Genomic DNA, 24,728 nt, shown 5'->3' with positions numbered 1-24,728 from the left:
CGGGGAGAGAGGGTTCGGGACGGGGAGAGAGGGTTCGGGACGGGGAGAGAGGGTTCGGGACGGGGAGAGAGGGTTCGGGACGGGGAGAGAGGGTTCGGGACGGGGAGAGAGGGTTCGGGACGGGGAGAGAGGGTTCGGGACGGGGAGAGAGGGTTCGGGACGGGGAGAGAGGGTTCGGGACGGGGAGAGAGGGTTCGGGACGGGGAGAGAGGGTTCGGGACGGGGAGAGTGGGTTCGGGACGGGGAGAGTGGGTTCGGGACGGGGAGAGAGGGGAGAGTGGGTTCGGGACGGGGAGAGAGGGGAGAGGGGGTTCGGGACGGGGAGAGAGGGGAGAGGGGAGAGTGGGTTCGGGACGGGGAGAGAGGGGAGAGGGGAGAGAGGGTTCGGGACGGGGAGAGAGGGGAGAGAGGGTTCGGGACGGGGAGAGAGGGGAGAGAGGGTTCGGGACGGGGAGAGAGGGGAGAGAGGGTTCGGGACGGGGAGAGAGGGGAGAGAGGGTTCGGGACGGGGAGGAGGGGAAGAGGGTTCGGGACGGGGAGGAGGGGAAGAGGGTTCGGGACGGGGAGGAGGGGAAGAGGGTTCAGAATGGGGAGGAGGGGAAGAGGGTTTGGGGTGGGGAGAAGGCGGCGAGGTTCAGAAGGGGGTAATGGTGAGGGACGGGGAGGAGGGTGCGAGGGTTTGGGGTGGGGAGAAGGGGTTGAGGGGTCAGGACAGGGAGAATGGTGAAATTGATAGCTGAAGGCAAGAGAGGGTAAGCTCCCCTTTTTTCTTGTCTACCCTTAAAGAGTCTGGAAAAGTCTCCCAGATATGGAAATGACATTTCATTCTTGTGCTCTGTGGGGAGTTTGTGCATGTTGTAAGGATGGAAACCTCCTGTCACAAATTGGCTCTTTACTGTCAGTAACTTTCCTTTCCCCCCGATTTCAGGCAGGGGGAAGTCACGAGCCTCTCGATGCGATGGCCAGTCTTGCAATCCCTCTGTTGGTAACCTGGCAACTGGGAGGACAGTGCAGACTCTTACCACTTGCGGTGACAATGGCACGGAGCTATATTGTTCCTTCCTGGAGGGGGAGCGTCCTGGCGACCTCGGCTCGGTCTGCAGACGCACCATGTGCTCCAAATGCAATTCCAACCAATCGGAATATTCCCACCCGGCCTCGGACATGACAGACGATTTCTTCCACCGCCAGAGCAGTTGGTGGCAATCTGCCCAAGGGCTGCCCAGGGAAGAGGTCAGGCTGGACCTGGAGACAGAATTCTATCTGACGCATGCCATCCTGGTCTTTAAGTCGCCCAGACCAGCAGCCATGTTGTTGGAAAGATCCCAGGACTACGGACGGAGCTGGAGGCCCTACAAGTATTTTGCCAGGAATTGCACAGAGATGTTTGGAATGGTCGATGACACAGTGCAGGAGAGCTCACTGTGCACCTCCAGATACTCCGATCCACTGCCCTGTTCCAAGGGAGAGGTAAGAGTTTCACAAACTTGACAAATGATCCTCACCACATTTTCTTGTTTAGCGTGAGCCGTTGCTCAGTGGGAAGCTCTCTCATTTCCGAGTCAGAGACCTGAGCACAAAATCCAGACCGACACTCCAGTGCAGTACTGAAGAAGTGCTGTACTGTCAGAGGTGCCGTTTTTCAGATGAGACGTTAAACTGGGGCCCCGTCCGCCCTCTGTTGCGGGTGTAAAAGATCCCACTATTTGAAGAACAGGCGAGTTCTCTCCAGTGTCCTGAGGCCAATATTTATGCCTTAAGCAACACCACTCAAACAGATTATCTGGTTATTATCACATTGCTGCTTGTAGGAGCTTCATTACAACAGTGACTACACTTCAAAAGTGCTTCATTGTCTGTAAAGTGCTTTGGGATGTCGTGAGGATGTGAAAGGTGCTATAGAAATGCAAGTTCATTCTTTCTTTCTTTTGTTCCTTCTATCTTCCCCTCTCTTTTGAAGACACTGATGTCACAGGCATTGACCCTCCTCCAGTAATTCACCAGTATTCATTCCCTGACTGTGTGCTGGAGAGAGCCACTGCTTGCATTCCCATCTCTGGTTAGAAGATCCTGGGTTTGAATGCCACTCTGGACAATCCTGGCGAATGGAGACTGGAGCTCCAGCTTGGAATTCCAGATTGTCATCCCGTGGGGGTCAGTGACCCCCTCACCTTTATAGGGTGTGGGAACCTATATAAACCCCCATCTATTGGCTGGGATGAAGATGGTTACGGCAATGGAAGGAGAGTTCACGTGGCTGCCTTCAGTTTATCAGCCTGCGAATTCATCCACAATTCACACTGTTCTCCAAGAGAAGAGCATGAAGATACCAAAACAACGGCAACCTGCGAGCCCACACTTTGAGGGCAGCATATTTGACATGGGTGGGCTTCATCACAGCCAAGCCATCATTATTCGACAGGAGCCTGTGTGATCAGGACCAAGAGCCTGGCAGACACATGGGCTAGCGAAACCCTTTATTTAATGGATTTTTCTTCTCTTTCTCCTGAGGTGCCAGTTCTTGCTGTGAAGAATCACCGTTGTGTTCAGTTCTGGACATTGAACCCTAGGGAAGATATATTGGCCTTGGATGGGGTGCTTTCGTCCAGAATGATACCAAGGCTTAAATGGTTAAATTGTGAGGACATCTTCCATAGACTTGGCTTGTATTCCCTTGAGTTTAGAAACCTGAGAGATGTTCTGATTGAGGTGTTTAAAATGATAAAGGGATTCAATAGGGTTGATATGGAGAATCTATTTCCTCTGGTGGGGGGGGGCGGTGGGGGAGTCCACAACGAGGGGGAAAAACCTTAAAATTCGAGCCAGGCCGTTCAGGGGTGATGTCAGGAAGCACTTCTTCACATGAAGGGGAGTGGAAATCTGGAACTCTCTCCCCCAGAAAGCAGTGGATGCTGGGGGACAATGGAAATTTTCAATACTGAGAATGGATATTTGCTGATATTTAGATTAGATTAGAGATACAGCACTGAAACAGGCCCTTCGGCCCACCGAGTCTGTGCCGACCAGCAGCCACCCATGTATACTAATCCTACACTAATCCCATATTCCTACCAAACATCCCCATCTGTCCCTATATTTCCCTACCACCTACCTATACTAGTGACAATTTATAATGGCCAATTTACCTACCAACCTGCAAGTCTTTTGGCTTGTGGGAGGAAACCGGAGCACCCGGAGAAAACCCACGCAGACACAGGGAGAACTTGCAAACTCCACACAGGCAGTACCCAGAATCGAACCCGGGTCCCTGGAGCTGTGAGGCTGCAGTGCTAACCACTGCGCCACTGTGCCGCCCTAAATATATATTGATTTTTGCTGAGTAAGGATATCGAGTGATATGGAACCAAAGTGGGTAAATGGAGTTGAGGAACAGATCAGCCAGGATCTAACTGAATGGCAGAACAGAATGGAGGTGCTGAATGGCCTCCTCCCATTCCTGTGACACATTAAGTGGCTGAATCATTAGTTGCAACTCCCTGATAGATATATGCCCCTCCATGAGGCATTTCAAATGTTGAACAGAACAACACCAGGTGTTAAAGCAATGTAAAGATACCATGTGCAAATGGAGAATAAACATGAAAGAATCCAATAGAAAAGCACATTGTCACCTTCAAGAGAAGCTAACTGCTCTTCTGGATGTGAAATGCCTTTCAATAAAATCCCTCAGTGTTATTTTATACTTCCTTGGGGAGTTGACTGGTCCGAACGCTGGTTCTCTCACGCAAATATGTTTTGGTTAGGAGCATTCCAGGAAGGGCTGGGACAGAGGAGGAGGGGGTACAAGAGGGTGGGATGCGAGGGGTGGGGGCTAGAACATTTTGATCAGATTTTGTCTGCCCTGCTTGTCTGATAGAAAATGTTAGACCGGGTAAAGTAAATATTTTAAAAGCAAAATACTGCGGATGCTGGAAATCTGAAATAAAAACAAGAATTTTCAAATTTCCAGCATCTGCAATATTTTGCTTTTATTATAAGGGAGTGGGATTAATTTGACTTATTTCAAAAAGTCAGTACAGGGCCAAATAGCATCCTTCCGTGCTGTAATCATTCTATGAAATACAGAGAGAGAGCAAGGCAGAGAGAGACTAAGAGCCAGAAACGCATACACAGCAAAGACAGATAAGAGATCATATCATCTGACTTAAGGCGAGGAGAGCCACCAGAGATCAGTTAGTGCAATTAGTTTTGAGTCCATCTCAAATTAGGTGGCCCTTTTTTTTTTTACAGGTACAAAACATTCATAGAATGATAGAATGGTTACAACACAGAAGGAAGCCATTGGGCCCATCAAGTGTGCAGGAACAGAGGGACCTGGGGATGCATGTGCAACGATCTTTGAAGGTGACAGGACATATTGAGAGAGTGGTTAGTAAAGCATATGGGATCTTGGGCTTCATAAATAGTGGTATTGAGTACAAAAGCAGGGAAGTTATGCTGAACCTTTATAAAGCTCTGGTTGGCTCCAACTGGAGTATTGTGTCCAGTTCTGGTCACCACACTTCAGGAAGGATGGGACGGTCCTTGAGAGGGTGCAGAGGAGATTTACCAGAATGGTTCCAGGGATGGAGGATTTTAGTTACAAGGTTAGGTTGGAAAAGCTGAGTTTGTTCTCCTTGGAACAAAGGAGATTGAGAGGAGATTTGATAGAGGTGTACAAGATTATGACAGGCTCAGATAAGTTAGACAAGGAAAAACTGTTCCCATTAACTGATGGTACAAGGACTAGGGACACAGATTGAAGGCTGTGGGCAAAAGATGCAGGGGGAATGTGGGGAAGAACTTTTTTACACAGTGAGTGGTAATGACCTGGAACTCAGTGCCCACAGGGTGGTTGAAGTGGAGACAATCAATGATTTCAAAAGGAAATTGGATGGACACTTGAAGGAAATAAACTTGCAGGGCTACGGGGATCAAGCAAAGGAGTGGGACTGACTGAATAGCTTGGTGGAGAGCCAGCATGGACTTGATGGGCTGAATAGGCTCCTTCTGTGCCGTAAATGACTCCAAGTCTATGCCGACTCTCTGCAAGAGTAGTTTAGTTAATCCCACTCACCTGCCCTTTCCCCATAGCCCTGCAATTTTTTTCTCTTCAGGTAATCATTCAATTCTCTTTTGAAAGCCTCGATTGAATCTGCCTCCACCACACTCTCAGGCAGTACATTCCAGATCATGAACACTCACTGTGTAAATGGTTTCCCCTCATGTCACCTCTGCTTCTTTTGCCAATCACTTTAAATCGGTGTCCTCTGGTTCTCGGCCCTTCTGCCAATGGGAACAGTTGCTCCCTATCCACTCAATCCAGACCCCTCATAATTTTGAAAATCTCTATCAAATCTTCTCCCAACCCTCTCTTCTCTAAGGAGAACAATCCCAGCTGCTCCAATCTATCCACGTAACTGAAGTCCCTCATCCCTGGAACCATTCTCTGATTTTTTTCCCGCCCCCTCTCCTGTGCCTTCACATCCTTCCTAAATTGTGGTGCCCTGAATTGGACACAATACTCCAGTTGAAGTCAAACCAGTGTTTTATAAAGGCTCATCATAACTCCCCTGCTTCTGTTCTCCCTGTCTCTATTTACAAAGCCCAGGATCCCATATACTTTATTCATCATTTTAAAAGAATGTATATATAATATGAAAGTCAGTCATTTCCTGGTGGGTTTTTTCTGACATGGAATTTAGTCATAGAGTTATACATCACAGAAACAGGCCCTTCGGCTCATCGTGCCTGTGCTGGCCATACAGCACCCAACTATTTCTAAGCAATTGCTAGTTTACACAGAAACTTTAGCTTATAATTGACCTTGGTTTGTGCGAAGAGGAATTAAGCTCTAATTGTCCACTTACAGCAATTACATCTTGTGGCTTTAATGGAATAGACCAGGTTACATGTGGCCCTGTTTTAGCAGCAGAATAATACATTATTCATTGCATGCAATATCATGCAGTATTAATCTAATTCACAATGAGTGACAACATGGGAGACCTGCTAGTAACTAAACTAAATCACAAAATGCAGGAAATCTCCATTAGTAAAATGATTTTAAATTCTCATTCTTGTTTTCAAACCCCTCCAAGACATCCAGCCCTACAACCCTCCAGGATCTCTGCACTCCTCCAATTCTGGCGTCTTGAACAACCCCAATTTTCATCCTTCCACCATTGGTGGCCGTGTCTTCAGCCGCCTGGGCCCTAGTACTTGAATTCCCTCCCTAAACTTCTCTGTCTCTCTAGCACTCTCCTCTCCTTTAAGTCACTCTTTAAAAAATTATCTCTTTGTCACATTGCTTATTCATCATCCAGTATTGGACGAGCAGAAAATTCCTCCAACTAAATATTGGGAAGACCAAAGCATTGTCTTTGGTCACCCCATAAACTCCGTTCCCTGGCAATTGGTTTATTCAATAGTTGAGCAAGGCAGAGTCACAAGACAGCACAGCACTGCTGGTAATTGAGGAACTCATCAACTCACCGAGGGTCCTTAGACAGCACCTCCCAAACCCGTAACCTCTACCACCTAGAAGGACAAGGGCAGCAGATACATGGGAACACCACCACCTGCAAGTTCCCCTCCAAGTCACACACCATCCTGACTTGGAACTATATCGCCGTTCCTTCACTGTCGCTGGGTCAAAATCCTGGAACTCCCTCCCTAACAGCACAGGGACTGCAGCGGTTCAAGAAAGCAGCTCACCACAACCTTCTCATGGGCAATTAGGGATGGGCAATAAACGCTGGACTTGCCAGTGATGCCGTATCCTGTGAATGAATAAAAAATAAGCTAATGTTTAGTATTTGGGACATGGAGGGTTACAGCTGTCAGTGGAGATGGGATTCTTGCCACTCTGCCCTATGTAGCATCACCGCCTCCTAACTCACATTCCATTCTGACATGGATAGATGCCATTTCTTCATCATTGTTGGGTTCATATCCCACAATGTGTGTTGCCTGACTTGATCTGGACAGAGTAACCCCTAGCTATGTTGTCCTGAAAACCAGCTATGTTCATCTACAAACTAGGGTTGTTTACCCTGAAATATAAAAGGTTATGGGGTGATCTGATCAAATCTTCAAGATATTAATATGAACAGATAGGATAGATAGAGAGAAACTATTTCTGCTCGTTGGGGAGTCTGGGACTAGGGGGCATTGACTACAAATTAGAGCCAGACATTTCAGGAGTGAAATTAGGAAACATTTCTACACACAGAGTAGAAGATGATTGGAACTCTCTTCCACAAATGGCAATTGATGTTGGATCAATTGTTAATTTTAGAGCTGAGATTGATAGATTTTTGTTAACCAATAGTATTAAAGGATATGGGACAAAGGTGGGTATATGGAGTCGGGTTGCAGATCAGTCATGATCTCATTGAATGGCCTCTTCCTGCAGTTTCAATTTTTCTCAAACTTTTCTGGGCTTGACTATCTTACATCTTTCTGTTTCTCAAGCCTGACTATGTCTCTTCCTCTGTTCACAGGCAGAGAATGAAAAACTTGTTGAGCTGCAGGGAAAGAGCAGGGGGAGTGGGACTAATTGGATAGTTCTTTCAAAGAGCCAGCACAGACAGGATGGGCCGAATGGCCTCCTTCTGTGTTTCTATGATTCTTTACACTGTGTTGTGTGTTGCAGGTGATATTCCGTGCCTTATCCTCAGCCAACAGGATTGAAAACCCTTACAGTCTGGAGGCTCAGGACATCATGAAACTCACCAACCTCCGGCTCCACTTGCTGAAGCAGCAGGAATGTCCTTGCCAGCACATGGGGCTCCTGGAGAAACCTCAGAGGTTTGCCCATTATGCAGTCTACGACTTGATTGTCCGGGGGAGCTGTTTTTGTAATGGACACGCTGAGCAGTGTCAGCCATTGGACGGGGCCAAGCGAGCAGGCAGGAGCCTGGAGACCATGGTGAGTAAAGCCAAGTGCTAAACATCCTCTCTGCAATTTATAATGTGTAGGTGTTGGCCTTGGCTCAGTGGTTAGCTCTGTTGCCAATGGTTCAGAGAGTTGTGGGTTCAAGTCCCTGTCCAGAGACTTGAGCACATAAGCCAGGCTGACACTCCCAGTGCAGTACTGAAGGATTGCTGCACTGTCAGAGGCACCATCATTTGGTTGAGATGTTAAACCAAGGCTCTGTCTGCCCTCTCAGGTCAATGTGAAAGATCCCATGGCCACTATTTTGAAGAAAAGCAGGGGCGTTCTCCCCAGTGTCCTGATCAATATTTATCCCTTTAACCAACATCACTAAAAACAGATTATCTGGTCATTATCACATTGCTGTTTATGGGATTTTGCTGTGCACAAACTGGCTGCTGCATTTCCTACATTACAACAGACACCGCACTTCAAAAAGTACTTCATTGGCTGTAAAGTGCTTTGGGACATCCTATGAAAGACGCAATAGAAATACTTTCTTTCTTTCATTGTTTTCGCAATGACCTGCAAAGAGATTTGTCCAATTAATCCCACTCCCCTGCTCTTCCCCCATAGCCTTGTCAATGTTTCCTTTTCAAGTACTTATCCAGTTCCCTTTTGAAAGTTACTGTTGAATCTGCTTCCACCGCCCTTTCAGGCAGCGCGTTCCAGATCACAACAACTCGCTGTGTAACCAATGTTTCCTCATCTCCCCCTCTGGTTCTTTTGGCAATGATCTCAAATCTGTGTCCTCTGGTTACCAAGCCTCCTGCGACCGGAAACAGTTTCTCCTCATTTTATGCTATCAAAACCCTTCATAATTCTGAACACCTCGATCAAATCTCCTCTTAAACACCTCTGCTCAAAGGAAGAGAGAGCATGAAAAGAGACTGGCAGCTGGCATTAAAGGAAATCCCAAAGTTTTCTCTAGGCATATAAAGGGTGGTAAAAGGAAAAGTGGGGACAATTAGGAACCAGAAAGGGGATTTACGCATGGAGGCAGAGGGCATAGCTGAGGTATTAAATGAATATTTTGCATCTGTCTTTACCAAGGAAGAAGATGCAACCCAGGCAATGTTGAAGGAGGAGGCATGTCAGACACTAGAGGGGTTTAAAATTGATAAAGAGGAAGTATTAGATAGACTGTCTGTACGTACAGTGGATAAAACACCAGGACCGGATGAGATGCATCCAAGGATACTGAGGGAAGTGAGGGTGGAAATCGCAGAGACACTGGCCATAATTTTTCAGTCTTCCTTAGACTCGGGGGTGGTGCCGGAGAATTGCAATTGTTACACCCTTGTTCAAAAAAGGGTGTAAAGGTAAGCCCAGCAACTACAGGCCAGTCAGTTTAACTTCAGTGGTGGAACAACTTCTAGAAAAAATAATTCAGGACAAAATCAACAGTCACATGGACAAATGTGAGTTAATTAAGGAAAGCCAGCATGGATTTCTTAAGGGAAAATCATGTTTAACCAACTTGCTGGAGTTTTTTTGAGGAGGTAACAGAGAGGGTTGATGAGGACAATGCTGTTGATGTGGTGAACATGGACTTTCAAAAGGCATTTTATACAGTGCCACACAACAGACTTGTGAGCAAACTTGTAGCTCATGGAATAAAAGGGACGATAGCAACATGGATATGGAATTGGCTGAGTGACAGGAAACAAAGAGTAGTGGTTAATGGATGTTTTTTGGGCTGGAGGAAGGTTTGTAGTGGAGTTCCCCAGGGATCAGTGTTGGTACCTTTGCTTTTCCTGATATATATTAATGACCTAGACCTTGGTATACAGGGCACAATTTCAAAGTCTGCAGATGATACGAAACTTGGAAGCATTGTGAACTGTGAGGAGGATAGTGTAGAACTTCAAAAGGACATAGACGTTGGTGGAATGGGAAAACAGGTGGCAGATGAAGTTCAATGCAGAGAAATGTGAAGTGATTCATTTTGGTAGGAAGAACATGGAGAGACAATATAGAATAAAGGGTACAATTCTAAAGGGGTGCAGGAGCAGAGGGACCTGGGTGTATGTGTGCATAAATCATTGAAGGTGGCAGGACAGGTTGAGAGAGCGGTTAATAAAGCATACAGTATCCTGGGCTTTATTATTAGGGGCATAGAGTACAAGAGCAAGGAGGTTATGTTGAACTTGTACAAGACACTAGTTCGGTCTCAGCTGAAGTATTGTGTCCAGTTCTGGGCACCGCACTTGAGGAAAGACGTGAGGGCATTGGAGAGATTACAGAAAAGATTCAGGAGAATGGTTCCAGGGATGAGGAATTTCAGTTATGAAGATAGATTGGAGAAGTTAGGACTGTTTTCCTTGAAGCGAAGACTGAGAGGTGATTTGATGGAGGTATTCAAAATCATGAGGGGTATGGACAGAGTAGATAGAGAGAAACTGTTTCCACTGTGAAAGGATCGAGAACGAGAGAGCACAGATTTAAAGTATTTGGTAAGAGAAGCAAAAGTGACATGAGGAAAAACTTTTTCACACAGCGAGTGGTTAAGGTCTGGAATGTGTTGCCTGAGAACGTGGTGGAGGCAGGTTCAATTGAAGCATTCAAAAGGGAATTAGACAGTTATATGAAAAGGAAGAATGTGCAAGGTCATGGGGAGAAGGCAGGGGAATGGGACTGAGGGAATTGCTCTTTTGGAGAGCCAGTGCGGACACAATGGGCCGAATGGCCTCCTCCTGCACTGTAACAATTCTGTGATTCTGAAAACAATCCCAGATTCTCCAGCTTTCCTTTTTTGAGACACTTTTCCTACTTGCAATATCAAAAATTGAAGCTAATTTTGAAGGGTCAAAGAGCACATTAAGAAAAAGGCCTAGCAAGAGTTTTGAGAGAAACATTAATGGGCACTGGACAAAGTCAGATAAAGGAGAAATAAATCAGGAGTTTCAACATCAGCTTTAACTATGGACATAAAAAATTTAATTGTGAGACATTTATAAGCAGTTTGAGAAATACTCTCTTTAAATAGCCCAGTGGGAGGAAGAATGGGTTTAAATGTTTCAAATACCAAGTATGATGTGACTGCTATCAAACTTCACCCAGGTAGGTTCCCAGTTCTCCACCTCCTCCGTAGTTGATGTGAGAGGTTTGGAGGGTCTGGATTCTGGGGTGACTGTTGACCCCGGAGTCTCACCAGCTGTGGTGATGGATGTGGAGGGAGGGTGGGAATTGGTGAAGTTTGCAGAAAGTGGGAAGAAGGAAGAGTCTGTAGAATGATTACTGTTGTTTCACTTGTATGATGTGGTACTTCACAGGCCAGAGGGTCTGTTAGCTGATGTCGCAGGAACGGGAGGAGGCCATTCAACCCTCAAACCTCTTCAGCCATTCAATTATTTCATGGTTGGTCTGTATTTTAACTCCATTTACCTGCCTTCGTTTCTGCCCCCTTACCCAACAAAAACTATCCATCTCAGTCTTGAAATTTCTAATTGACCCCACAGCTTTTCAGGGGGAGAGAGTTCCAGATTCCCACTCCCCTTTGTGTGAAGAAGTGCTTCCTGACATCACCCCTAAATGACCTGGCTCCAATTTCAAGATTACATCCCCTTGTTCTGGGCTCTCCAGAGTGAGGTAAGGGAGCAAACAGCCAGGGGTTCTCCACATGACATATCTCCAGTGACTTCCACCTGGATGCATTTAAGGAAAAGCTAGATAAATACATGAGGGAGAAAGGAATGGAAGGATTTGCTGCTACAGTGAGATGAAATAGGTGTGGGGAAAGGCACTGGAGGAACATAAATCTAATTTTTAAAAACCTTACGTTAAGTTCCAGCCCTAACTTTGTGGTGAGTTTAATGGGCAATTTATGTGAAAATGCATCAATTTGTTGGAAGTCACGGGGAGGTTGAGTTTGAGCTGCCATTTTCATGATAATGGCAGAGCAACACAAATTGTCCTTCAATTTGTGGCGATTCACAACTCACAGGATAAATTCTTCCCACTGGTTATTTACACATTAATAATGGCGAGCGACATTAAACTTGCCATTGCTTTGCAGGAAGTTCTGGCCCAATAAAACATAAAATTTCTGCCATTGAAAAGAAAAGCTTTGATGGAATAGAGTGATTTCTCCTTTGGGATCCGATCATCATCTCTCTTATTTGCTCTTGTTTAGGTACATGGGAAGTGTGTCTGTAGGCATAACACAGCAGGGGACCACTGTGAAAAGTGTGCACCCCTCTACAATGACCAGCCATGGCAGCCAGGGGATGGAAAGACAGGGGCACCAAATCAATGTGCAAGTAAGAGACTATTTCTATTTCACAATTATTATGAAACCTCAATTCTGAAGATGGATGGGGTTTCTCTCGTCACCTGAGCTTGGGCTGTATGGAAGGTCCAGCAACCCATAAGTTGGACAATTTCTGTGAGTGGTCACAAAGACAGTTGGCACAGAAATTGGAGCAGTGTAGAGGGAGCTTTACTCTGTATCTAACCCATGGTTTTTTTTCTTTTTTCTTGTCTTTTACTCTGTACCGAACCCATTTTTGAGGGGGAAGTGGGGCGGGAGAGTTCGATGGGGACAGTGTAGAGGGAGCTTTACTCTGTATCTAACCCCGTTTTTTTTAATTGTATGTTGAGGGGGCCTTTATTCCTCAGGCCCCCTTTATATACACACATATTTTAAAAATAACTTTATTAAAAACAGAAATAAACAAAAACTCAAATTAAAATGCCATTCTCGGCGTCAACGATGCACTCCAGTCCCTGCGGTGCCCACCGGTCGCGGAAGGCCTCAAGCGTACCGGCGGACACTGCATGCTCCTTCTCCAGGGCCACCCGGGCGCGAACGTAACCGCGGAAGAGGGGCAGGCAGTCGGGGAGGACAGAACCCCCGACGGCCCGCAACCTGGACCTGTGAATTGCCACCTTGGCCAGGCCCAGGAGCAGACCGACGAGGAGATCCTCCTCCCGGCCCAAGCCCCTCCGCACCGGGTGCCCAAAGATCAGGAGCGTGGGACTGAAGTGCAGCCAGAATTTGAGGAGCAGCCCCTTCAGATACTCAAAGAGGGGCTGCAACCTCGCACACTCCGTGGAAACGAGGAACACGGACTCGTCCAGGCCGCAGAAAGTACAGGAGGCCTGGGAGTCCGTGAACCTACTTAAAAGTCTATTGCACGGGACTGCTCTGTGCAGCACCCTCCATCCCAAGTCCCCGATGTAAAGGGGGAAGACTCCCGCGTAGAGAGACCTCCATCGGGGTTTCCCCTCGCCGCCAGATGGCAACGTGGAGCACCAGGGCGTGTCCGGCCGGCTGACGAGGGCGAGGAAGTGGAGAGTATGCAGGAGCAGCCCGTACAGGAAACCCCTCCGCGCTGATTGGAATGGCACGGAGGGCATTTCCGAGAGGCGGCTCGGGTTGTGCGGGACCGGCTCCCGAGGAGGGTTTCGGGGCCTGGGTCCGATGAGCTCGCTCCGCACTCCCGAGCCCCCTCGCCACCCGCAGTGAGGGGCGTCCCGGGGGTTTCGGCTACTCCTCCACTCGCCGGACCGTCCCCGGAGTTGGCCGCCTGGACAGCCGAGGCGCTCTCCTCCGCCGGCGGGGGAGCGCCCTGACTGGAGGCGACCATGTTCCAGACTCGGAATAGATCCCGGTAAAAGACAGGCAACTCCCTCAGAGTGGCGCGGCTAACGGACTCCACCGGGAGCTGCGTGTCGTCTTGAAGGCAGTGACACTGGCGGAAAAAATACGTCGCCAGCGCACACCATCTGGGAGGACGCTCGACGTACTGATATCTCTGCAGGGTCCGAAGGCGGAGAGTCGCAGCCTGGGTGCGGATGCACACCAGCGACTGACCGCCCTCCTCAATCGGGAGACTCAGGACTGCGGCAGAGACCCAGTGTTTCCTCTTGCCCCAGAAGAAATCGATGAGTTTTTTCTGGATCTTGGTGGCAAATACAGGGGGCGGGGCCAAAGTGACCAACCGGTACCACAACATGGAGGCCACCAGTTGGTTTATGACCAACGCTCGGCCCCTGGAGGAAAGCACTCTGAGCAGTCCTGTCCAGCGCCCCAGCCGAGCGGTGACTTTCGCCTCCAACTCCTGCCAGTTTGCCGGCCAGGCTTCCTCAGCGGGGCTAAGGTGGACTCCCAGATAGAGGAGGTGTGTGGTGCTCCATGCAAAAGGTGTCATCTCCTCCGGCAGGGAGTCCACCCGCCACTGACCAACCAGGAGTCCGGAATATTTCTCCCAATTGATCCTCGCGGAGGATGCGGCAGAAAAGGTCTGCTGGCAGTTGCGCATCCTCCGCAAGTCAATGGGATCTGTGACCACGAGGAGTACGTCGTCGGCGTAAGCGGAGAGGACGACCCGCATGGCCGGCTCGCGCAGAGCCAATCCAGTCAACCTCCTGCGAAGCAGGCACAGGAAGGGCTCCACGCAGATGGTATACAATTGGCCGGACATGGGGCATCCCTGACTCACTCCTCTCCCAAAGCGAAGGGGCGCCGTCAAGAACCCGTTAACTTTGACTTGACACTCTGCGGCGGCGTATAAAAGTCGGACCCGGGCCACAAAATGCGGCCCGAGTCCGAAAGCGCGCAGAGTCCCGAAAAGGTAATAGTGATCCACCCTGTCGAACGCCTTCTCCTGATCGAGGGAGAGAAAGGCGACCGACTGACCAGTCCTCTGGGAAAGATGGATCAGGTCCCGGACCAGGTGGATGTTGTCCTGGATGGACCGGCCCGGGACCGTGTAGGACTGGTCGGGGTGGATCGTGTGGGCCAGCACGGAGCCCAGGCGGGTAGACATAGCCCGGGCAAAGATCTTATAATCCGTGCTGAGGAGGGAGACCGGACGCCAGTTTTTAAGCAGGCGGAGATCGCCCCTCTTCGGCAGCAGGACGATGACCGCCCTGCGCCACGAGAGGGTCATCTCCCCGGTCGCCAGGCTTTCCCCCAGGACCCGCGCGTAATCGTCCCCCAGGACGTCCCAGAACGCTCTGAGGAACTCCACGGTCAACCCATCCAGCCCTGGGGATTTGCCCCTCGAGAGCTAGTGGAGGGTGCCGGTCAGCTCCGCCAACGTGAGCGGAGCCTCCAATCCTTCGGCGCCCTCCGGGCTGACCTGCGGCAGGTCCTCCCACAAAACTCTGCGCGCATCCTCGCTGGACGGATCCGGAGAGAACAATGCACTGTAATAAGTACGGACCAGGAGGCCCATTCCCTCCGGATCCGTGATGGAGGATCCGTCGTCGGCCAGCAGCTCAACGAGCTGCTTACGGACCCCCCGCCATTTTTCCAGCGAGTAGAAGGGTGAGGCGCGGTCCAAATCTTCCAGGATCTGGATCGCGACCTCACGTACGCGCCACGGGACCCTATGAGCTGCAGGTCCCTCAGCGCGCCCTTCTTCTCTTTGTACGCCTGCCACAGGGCCGGGTCCACGACGGCATGACCGAGGCGGGACTCCAAGTCGAGCACCTCCCTCTCAAGGCGCCCGATCTCGGCTTCCCGCCTCTTGGTCGACCCCTTCGCGTACTCCTGACAGAAGACGCGGATGTGAGTCTTGCCCACATCCCACCATAGCCTCAAGGAGGGGAAGCCCCCCTGCTTCCTTCTCCAGTCGGCCCAGAATCGACAGAACGAGTCCCGAAATTGCACGTCCTCCAGCAGCCGGTTGCGAAGGTGCCAGTACGCGGATCCCGCCCACGTGCGGAGCGGAGTGAACTCCGCCCACACCAGGCGGTGGTCCGAGCACGGCACCAGCCGCACGGAGGCCGCCGAGACGCGGGAGACGTACGCCTGCGAAATGTAGAGGCGGTCGATTCGCGGCCCCCCTCCTCCAGACCTCCACGTGAAGGCGCTGGAGTCGGGATGGAGATTCCGCCAGACGTCCACCAAGTTAAGGGAGCTGATCAGTCCCCTCAACTTCTCCACCGACGCTTGGCCGTGCTGGGGACCGGAGTGATCCCCCACCTCGAGGGTGCAGTTAAAATCCCCCCCCGAGGATGATGCACTCGCCACTATCGATGGAGCTCAAGAGAGCGGACACTTCTTCAAAGAAGCGCGCTTGCAACGCGCCGGGCCTGGGCGCGTACACGTTCACAAAGTGGAGCGGCACGCTACCCAGGTGAACGGCGAGGTGGAGCAAGCGGCCCGGCACTAGCTCCTTGACCCACAAGATCTCCGGCTGAAAAGTCGGGGCCAACAAGATAGCCACCCCACTAGAAATAGGGGTGAGGTGACTCATGTAGACCCCACCCTGCCACTCCAGGAGCCAGGTGGCTTCGTCTCCCGGAACGGTGTGGGTTTCTGCAGAAAGCTCACCGCGTATCTCCCTTCCCTAAGGACTGAGAGATTGTGAAATCTGCGGTGAGCCCCTCTGCTGCCGTTGATGTTGAGGCTGGCTATGGTTATCGTCATGTCAAAGGTACTTGAAACCCGTCACAAACACCTCACTGTGAGGAGGGAGTGGAAGTGCACCTGGCCCTCCACTCCCCCAGCAACCCATTGAGGAAAACATTAAAACGGCGCCTCTCAACCAGTTTCACGTCTGCGCACTTGCCCGCTATCTTAAGGGCGGCACGGACGGACTGTATGATCAGTGCCAGATTCGACCAACGGTCGAGGGCCAGCTGAACTTTATTGCGGCAACCCCTGCAAGCCGCGAGGAAATCCCGGAGTTCCGCCGTGGGGATGAGAGGAGATTCGGTGGGAGGCATGAGGGACTCCACCACCTCACTGGCGATGGAATCAAGATCATCCTCAGTGCCCCGCACCGAATCCCCATCCTCCTCCGGGTCGTCACCGCCAGCGGCCGACACATCCACCACACACTGTGGGGCGGATGTCCCGGCTGCGCCAGCTGGTCCCGCATCCGTCACGATCCCACCCCCAGGATCGATGGCGGAGGAGTCCTCTCTGGGTTCTATTGTGAAACTGGAGCCTGTAGGCACCAGCGGTTCAGGAACCCCCTCCACCTCCTTCTCCAGGCCAATGAGTGGTCCAGGGGAGACAGAAGTTCCGGACTCCGGGAAACCAGCCGGAGCCGAGACCGGAGGCGGCCATCTCCCGCTCCGCCAGCACCCACAGGCCCAGCAGATGGGGCAGCATTCTGTTATAACTGGGTCGGGTGTCTCCTGGTTGGTGGTGGACTCCGGCTGGGAGGCCCGACCCTCTGGGGCCTCGCCCTCCCCTTCATTCAGGGCACCCGACCCAGTAGCAGTGGCAGAATGGGCGGCGTCCCCAGGCTCCCCCACCACAGGCAGGGCCCCACTTACTCCTTCAGGAGGGGCCTCAAGTACCCTTCCCCTCCCCTCCATCCTGAGGAATAGAGTGCTCCTGCCCGGACTTTGCAGCCTTGGTGGTGGCGGTAGGGGAAACCTGGGGACCCGAAACAGGAGACAGCTCCCCTCCAACAGATGGGCCCTGCGCCTCAGGGCCCTTTGTTACCTCTGTGGAGGGGTGCCTTCTCCTCTTTTTCCCAGTTGTGTGCGGAGGCTCAGAGACCTCCATATCATCAGAGGCCTCCACCTCCACACTCTCCTTTTTTTTTAATTCACCCTGGGCCTGAGCCCAGCCCTGGGGCAAGTTGACTTCCTGAGATCGGGCCTTGGGCTGAGCTCAGACTCGGGTAGTGTCACGGTGTCCAGGGGACGCGCCTCTCTATGTTTATTTCTCCTCCGCGCCTTCCTTCCACTTGGACAGTCACCCCGCTCCCTGCCGGAGGCCGTGAAAACCACAGCCTCCGGTACCGACTGAATGGTATCTGGTGGTGGTGTAGGGCGGGGGGGGGGGGGGGGGGGGGTGGGAGGGGGTGCAGCGTCGCCACCCTGGGCCGCCGAGTTGGAGTTGGCAGCCGGGAGGTTGGGGCAGTTCTTATGAACATGCCCCACCCCCTTACAGACATGGCACCGCACCCCGTCCAAGGTCCAGAAGACGCGGTAGGCCGTCCCCTGGAATTCTACATTAAAGTGGCCCTCTGTCACCTCCTCCCGCGCCAGCTGCATGAATAACTGGCGGCGGAAGGAGTACGCGTGTTGGAGGCTGTTCTCCCGAAGACCGAGCGGGACTGGGGTGAGCCCCGTCTTTACCTCCCCCAGATGGTGCAGGTGGGGAAGGAGGAGGTCACCAGGAATGAATGGCGGGACATTGGATAGAATGAGCCTTTGCGCAGTGGCCTCCAGGGGGTCCACTGGCAGAAAGGTCCCGCCCACGGTGAGCCCCTTGCTCAGAGCAAGGGACACCGCCCGCTCGGTCCTCAGGAACAACACTGCCTTCCCATACATTTTAGAGGCTGCAACAATGGCCGAAGGGCTGACAACCTCGGCCATTGCTTTCACGCATGCCTTGATAGTCATGTTCGGGTGGACGTAGCTCTTGACCCCATGCTTCGATGTTAATAAAGCAAACGGTGACGGGGCAACAGCTGCAGCAGCCACAGCAGCATATGAACGGGAAGGCCCCGCCACCGGCGAAGAGGGGCTTGCCATGGGGTCGCAGAGCTACGCCCACCCCCAAGAAACAAAGCACACAACAGTTTTCTTAAACACAAACAATATGATGGGGGAGGTGGGGATGGGAGTAGAGGAGGATAGGGTTGAAAAGGACAAGGAGAGGAGAGGATAGGTGGCCGAGTGATGGAAGAGAGAGAACAGCTGCGAGGATGTTACAGTTCACTTGGTGGTTGGAGCACCTTCCTGCAGAGTCTACAGTTCAATCTTCCAGTTAGGGGAGGGCTCTTCGCCCGGGTCGGCTAGAGCCGCCCGGTTCTCTCCCTTTTCTGTTGTTGTATTAAGCTAGTCTTCAGCCGGGCAGCTCCAGCCGTCCCGAGCCACACAGTTGGGGGTGGGGAGGGAGCCCCTTCTGTGCAGGATGGCAGATAAACACAAGACCAAATACAAGGGCTCCCTATAGAATTTGGCAGCCCCACCCCTGGATCTTCCAGTGCCTCCTCCCTCCCCCAACAGTCCAAACAACCAACAGTTCTCTGGTACTCCAACACCCACCTCTCCAAAATGACTTGCAGGTCTTCTTAATCCTTGAAAAAGTGAAACAGTTCCTCAGTAAATGCAGCTGTCTCCACTCTATAGTCACCTCTTTGCAGTTATTCCACTCTCCTCTCCGCATTTGCTGCAGCACAGGTGCAGCTGCTCCCCCTGATTGCTGGCAGGAAGTGCTCCAAATTGACCAGCCAATCCCAGTGCTGTACCTGCCCTGGGAGTGTTTGATTTGGGCCTACATGACTCCTGTCGCCCCATTGGTGGGGATGACACTGAATGCTCCTCTGAAGTAAGTCAATCACCATGTGCTTTAGGCGAAATCCCAGCAGTTTTCCAGGGCAGCTAATGGGACACAATTAGCAAGTCCCAAGAGATTTGCAGGTGAATAATCAGCCAGTGCTCCCTGTTTGGGATCACCAAGTGACCCCTGGCCCAAAAGGGCATGTGACCATTGGGTGGAAGTGTACTTGAAGTCAGCTGTGGTGGCCTGAATGGTGGAATAGTTTCACTCCATTGTCTAATGTCAGCTCTTGGGCTGGGGAGCAGGCTGGTAGCTGGTGCTCATGAACTCTGCACTTTACATGCCTCAGTGTCCTCAGGGGAGGAGAGATAAAGACTGGGGGGAGGTTTTCAAATAAGAAGGTGGGTGGATAATGAGACCACGGTCCTCTCTTGACAGAATGCCAATGCCATGGCCATGCAGAGAGCTGCTTCTTTGACTCCAAAGTCTGGCTGGCATCAGGCAAACGGAGTGGAGGAATCTGCCTGTCCTGCCAGCATCACACAGGAGGTCGTCATTGCCAACGCTGCCAACCCGGCTATTACAGAGATGGCAAGAAGCCGCTATCAGCCCAGGATGTCTGCAAACGTGAGTATTCAGCCAGAAACCCAGAAAAAGCTGAGTGCGCAGTCAGCCGTGGCCCAGTGGTCAGCAATTTGTTGCACATCTGAGTCAGAAGGTCATGGCTTCAAATCCCACTCCAAAGACTTGAGTACATTATCCAGGCTGACACTCCCAGGGCAGGACTGAGGGAGCCCTGCACTGTCGGAGGGTCAGTGCTGAGGGAGTGCCGCACTGTCGGAGGGTCAGTGCTGAGGGAGTGCCGCACTGTCGGAGGGTCAGTGCTGAGGGAGTGCCGCACTGTCGGAGGGTCAGTGCTGAGGGAGTGCCGCACTGTCGGAGGGTCAGTGCTGAGGGAGTGCCGCACTGTCGGAGGGTCAGTGCTGAGGGAGTGCCGCACTGTCGGAGGGGCAGTGCTGAGGGAGTGCCGCACTGTCGGAGGGGCAGTGCTGAGGGAGTGCCGCACTGTCGGAGGGGCAGTACTGAGGGAATGCTGAAATAAAAACAAGAAATGCTGGAACCACTCAGCTGGTCTGGCAGCATGTGTGAAAAGAGAAGCAGAGTTAACGTTTCGGGTCAGTGACCCTTCTTCGGAACTGACAAATATTAGAAAAGTCACAGGTTATAAGCAAGTGAGGTGGGGATGGGGCAAGAGATAACAAAGGAGAAGGTGTAGATTGGACCAGGCCACATAGCTGACCAAAAGGTCATGGAGTAAAGGCAAACAATATGTTAATGGTGTGTTGAAAGCCAAAGCATTAGTACAGATTAGGTGTCAATGCACTGAATATTGAACAGCAGCAAGTGCAAACCTGAAAAAAAACAGTGGGTGAACAAACTGAACAAACTAAGATGAAATGAAATAAATGCAAAAAAAAATGTAAAAGAAAGAAGAAAAAATAACTAAAAATGAAAGTAAAATGGGGGGCTGTCATGCTCTGAAATTATTGAACTCAATGTTCAGTCCGGCAGGCTGTAGCATGCCTAATCGGTAGATGAGATGCTGTTCCTCGAGCTTGCGTTGATGTTCGCTGGAACACTGCAGCAATCCCAGGACAGAGATGTGAGCATGAGAGCAGGGGGGAGTGTTGAAATGGCAAGTAACCGGAAGCTCAGGGTCCTGCTTGCGGACTGAGCTGCACTCTTTGAGTGTCAGTACTAAGGGAGCGCTGCACTGTCAGAGGGTCACTACTGAGGGAGCGCTGCACTGTCGGGGGGGTCAGTACTGAGGGAGCGCTGCACTGTCGGGGGGTCAGTACTGAGGGAGTGCTGCACTGTCGGAGGGTCAGTACTGAGGGAGCGCTGCATTGTCGGAGGGTCAGTACTGAGGGAGCTCTGCACTGTCGGAGGGTCAGTACTGAGGGAGCGCTGCACTGTCGGAGGGTCAGTACTGAGGGAGCGCTGCACTGTCGGAGGGTCAGTACTGAGGGAGCGCTGCACTGTCGGAGGGTCAGTACTGAGGGAGCGCTGCACTGTCGGAGGGTCAGTACTGAGGGAGCGCTGCACTGTCGGAGGGTCAGTACTGAGGGAGCGCTGCACTGTCGGAGGGTCAGTACTGAGGGAGCGCTGCACTGTCGGAGGGTCAGTACTGAGGGAGCGCTGCACTGTCGAAGGGTCAGTACTGAGGGAGCGCTGCACTGTCGGAGGGTCAGTACTGAGGGAGCGCTGCACTGTCGGAGGGTCAGTACTGAGGGAGCACTGTACTCTTGGAGGGTCACTACTGAGGGAGTGCCGCACTGTCTGAGGTGCTGTCTTTGAGGTGAGACGTTAAACCAAGAGCCCGGTCTAGTCTCAGGGGGGATGAAAACAATTCCATGGCAGCATTTTGAAGAACAGCAGGTGAGTTATCCTCGGTGTCCCGATTATCTTGACATTATCTCTATACTGTTTATGAGAGTTTGCTGTGTGCAAATTGGCTACCATATTTCCTACAATGACAATATGTCAAATGGCTGTAAAACGCTTTGAGACATCCTGGGCTTGTGAAAGGTGCAATAGAAAGGCAAGTTTTTGTTTTCTTTTGCGGTGGCTGTGGCAAAACATGGTGAATAAATCTGGACCGACTGTTCAGTAACATGGGGCTTGTTTCCGATCAATCTGTCGCTAGTCTTTTACCTCGAGCAGGAATATTAGCTAAAGCCTTGGTGAAGGAAATCTGCAGACACAATGATGGGTAATCAGTACCTTTCACAACCTCAGGGCTTCCCAAAGCAATTGACAGCCAACGAAGCACTTTATTAAAGTGTCGTCACTGTTGGGAAACATGGCATCCAATATGTGCATAGCAAGATCCCACTCACAGCAATGAATTAATGATCAGATAATCTGCTTTTTTATTCCACACCAACATCACGTGAAAATCGGTCCATGACAACTGGGAGAATTCCCCTGCTCTTCTTCGAAAAGTGGTCCTAGGATCTATTACAACCAACAGAGAGGGTAGACAGGGCCTCGGTTTAATGTCTCATCCAAAAGACTGACCCTCCGACAGTGCAGCACTCCCTCAGTACTGACCCTCCGACAGTGCAGCACTCCCTCAGTACTTGCCCTGGGAGTCTTCAACATCGACTCCAGACCCCATGAAGTCTCTTGGCACCAGGTCACACATGGGAAAGGAAACCTCCTGCTGATTACCACCTACTGCCCTCCCTCAGCTGATGAATGAGTCCTCCTCCATGTTGAACACCACTTGGAGGAAGCACTGAAGGTGGCAAGGGCGCAGAATGTACTCTGGGTGAGGGGCTTCAATGTCCATCACCAAGAGTGGCTCGGTAGCACCACTACTGACCGAGCTGGCCGAGTCCTAAAGGACATAGCTGCTAGACTGGGTCTGCGGCAGATGGTGAGGGAACCAACATGAGGGAAAAACATACTTGACCTCGTCCTCACCAATCTGCCTGTCGCAGATGCTTCTGTTCATGACAGTATTGGTAGGAGTGACCACCACACAGTCCTTGTGGAGACAAAGTCCCGCCTTCACATTCAGGATACCCTCCATCGTGATGTGTGGCACTACCACTGTGCTAAATGGGATAGATTTCAAACAGATCTAGCAATGCAAAACTGAGTATCAATGGGCCATCAGCAGCAGCAGAATTGTACTCAACCACAATCTGTAACCTCATGGCCCGGCATATCCGCCACTCTACCATTACCATCAAGCCAGGGGACCAACCCTGGTTCAATGAAGAGTGCAGGAGGGCATGCCAGGAGCAGCACCAGGCATACCTCAAAATGAGGTGTCAGCCTGGTGAAGCTACAACCCAGGACTACTTGCGTGCCAAACTGCATAAGCAGCATGCGATAGACAGAGCTAAGCGATCCCATAACCAACGGATCAGATGTAAGCTCTGCAGTCCCGCCACATCCAGCCATGAATGATGGTGGACAATTAAACAACTAACTGGAGGAGGTGGCTCCACAAATATCCCCATCCTCAATGATGGGGGTGCACAGCATATCAGTGCAAAAGATAAGGCTGAATCATGTGCCACAATCGAGTGCCGAGTTGATCATCCATCTTGGTCTCCTCCTGAAGTCCCCAGCATCACAGATGCCAGACTTCAGCCAATTCGATTCACTCCGCGTGATATTTAGAAACGACTGAAGTCACTGGATACTGCAAAGGCTACGGGCCCTGACAATATTCCGGCAATAGTACTGAAGACATGTGCTCCAGAACTTGCTGTGCCCCGAGCCAAGCTGTTCCAGTACAGCTACAATACTGGCATCTACCCTGCAATGTGGAAAATTGCCCGGGTATGTCCTGTACACAAAAAGCAGGACAAGTCCAACCCGGCCAATTACCGCCCCATCAGTCTACTCTCAATCATCAGTAAAGTGATGGAAGGTGTCATCGACAGTGCTGTCAAGTGACGCTCAGTTTGGGTTCCGCCAGGGCCATTCAGCTCCTGACCTCATTACAGCCTTGGTTCAAACATGGACAAAAGAGCTGAACTCAAGAGGTGAGGTGAGAGTGACTGCCCTTGATATCAAGGCAGCATTTGACCAAGTATGGCATCAAGCAGCCCGAGCAAAACTGAAGTCAATGGGAGGGCTTTCGACAAAGTCCCACATAAGAGATTAGTGTGTAAAATTAAAGCACATGGGATTGGGGGTAGTGTATTGCGATGGATAGAAAATTGGTTGGCGGACAGGAAACAAAGAGTAGGGATAAATGGGTCTTTTTCCGAATGGCAGGCAGTGACTAGTGGGGTACCTGGGATGGCGGGACTGACGTATGAGGAGAGATTGAGTCGATTAGGATTATATTCGCTGGAGTTCAGAGGAGTGAGGAGGGATCTCATAGAAACCTATAAAATTCTAACAGGACTTGACAGGATAGATGCAGGAAGGATGTTCCTGATGGTGGGGGAGTCCAGAACCAGGGGTCACAGTCTCCAGATATGGGGTAAACCTTTCAGGACTGAGATGAGGAGAAATTACATCACCCAGAGAGTGGTGAGCCTGTGGAATTCGCTACCACAGAAAGCAGTTGAGGCCAAAACATTGTATGTTTTCAAGAAGGAGTCAGATATAGCTCTTGGGTCTGAAGGGATCAAAGGGTATGAGGTGAAAGCGGGAACAGATTACTGAGTTGGATGATCAGCCATGATCGTAATGAATGGCGGAGCAGGCTCGAAGGGCCGAATGGCCTACTCCTGCTCCTATTTTCTATGTTTCTAAAACTCTCAGCTGGTTTGAGTTATACCTAGTGCAAAGGAAGATGGTTGTGGTTGTTGGAGGTCAATCATCTCAGCTCCATGACATCACTGCAGGAGTTCCTCAGGGTAGTGTCCTCGGCCCAACCATCTTCAGCTACTTCATCAATGACCTTCCTTCAATCAAAAGGTCAGAAGTGGGGATATTCGCTGATGATTGCACAATGTTCGTGACTCCTCAGATACTGAAGCAGTCCGTGTATTAATGCAGCAAGACCTGGATAATATCCAGGCTTCGGCTGATAAGTGGCGAGTAACATTTGTG

The 24,728-nt window shown here is 51.0% G+C and overlaps 1 protein-coding gene across 2 annotated transcripts in view; it reads left to right on the top strand.

The window, feature by feature from the left end:
- Positions 1 to 24,728, top strand: part of LOC137380291 (netrin-4-like) — a 71,129-nt gene that overhangs the window by 22,268 nt on the left and 24,133 nt on the right. Inside the window, exons 3-6 of one of the 2 annotated variants that reach the window (XM_068052191.1) lie at positions 929 to 1,470; positions 7,658 to 7,933; positions 12,075 to 12,201; positions 19,581 to 19,769. In XM_068052191.1, coding sequence (XP_067908292.1) covers positions 929 to 1,470; positions 7,658 to 7,933; positions 12,075 to 12,201; positions 19,581 to 19,769 — 1,134 coding nt within the window. The remainder of the gene's footprint in view (positions 1 to 928; positions 1,471 to 7,657; positions 7,934 to 12,074; positions 12,202 to 19,580; positions 19,770 to 24,728) is intronic. The other variant, XM_068052192.1, reaches the window with a different exon arrangement.

The sequence above is a fragment of the Heterodontus francisci genome, chromosome 19 (genome assembly GCF_036365525.1).
Source record: "Heterodontus francisci isolate sHetFra1 chromosome 19, sHetFra1.hap1, whole genome shotgun sequence".
Lineage (NCBI taxonomy): Eukaryota > Metazoa > Chordata > Chondrichthyes > Heterodontiformes > Heterodontidae > Heterodontus > Heterodontus francisci.
The sequence above is the reverse complement of the archived record's forward strand: the minus strand, read 5'-3'. Positions and strand labels throughout refer to the sequence as shown.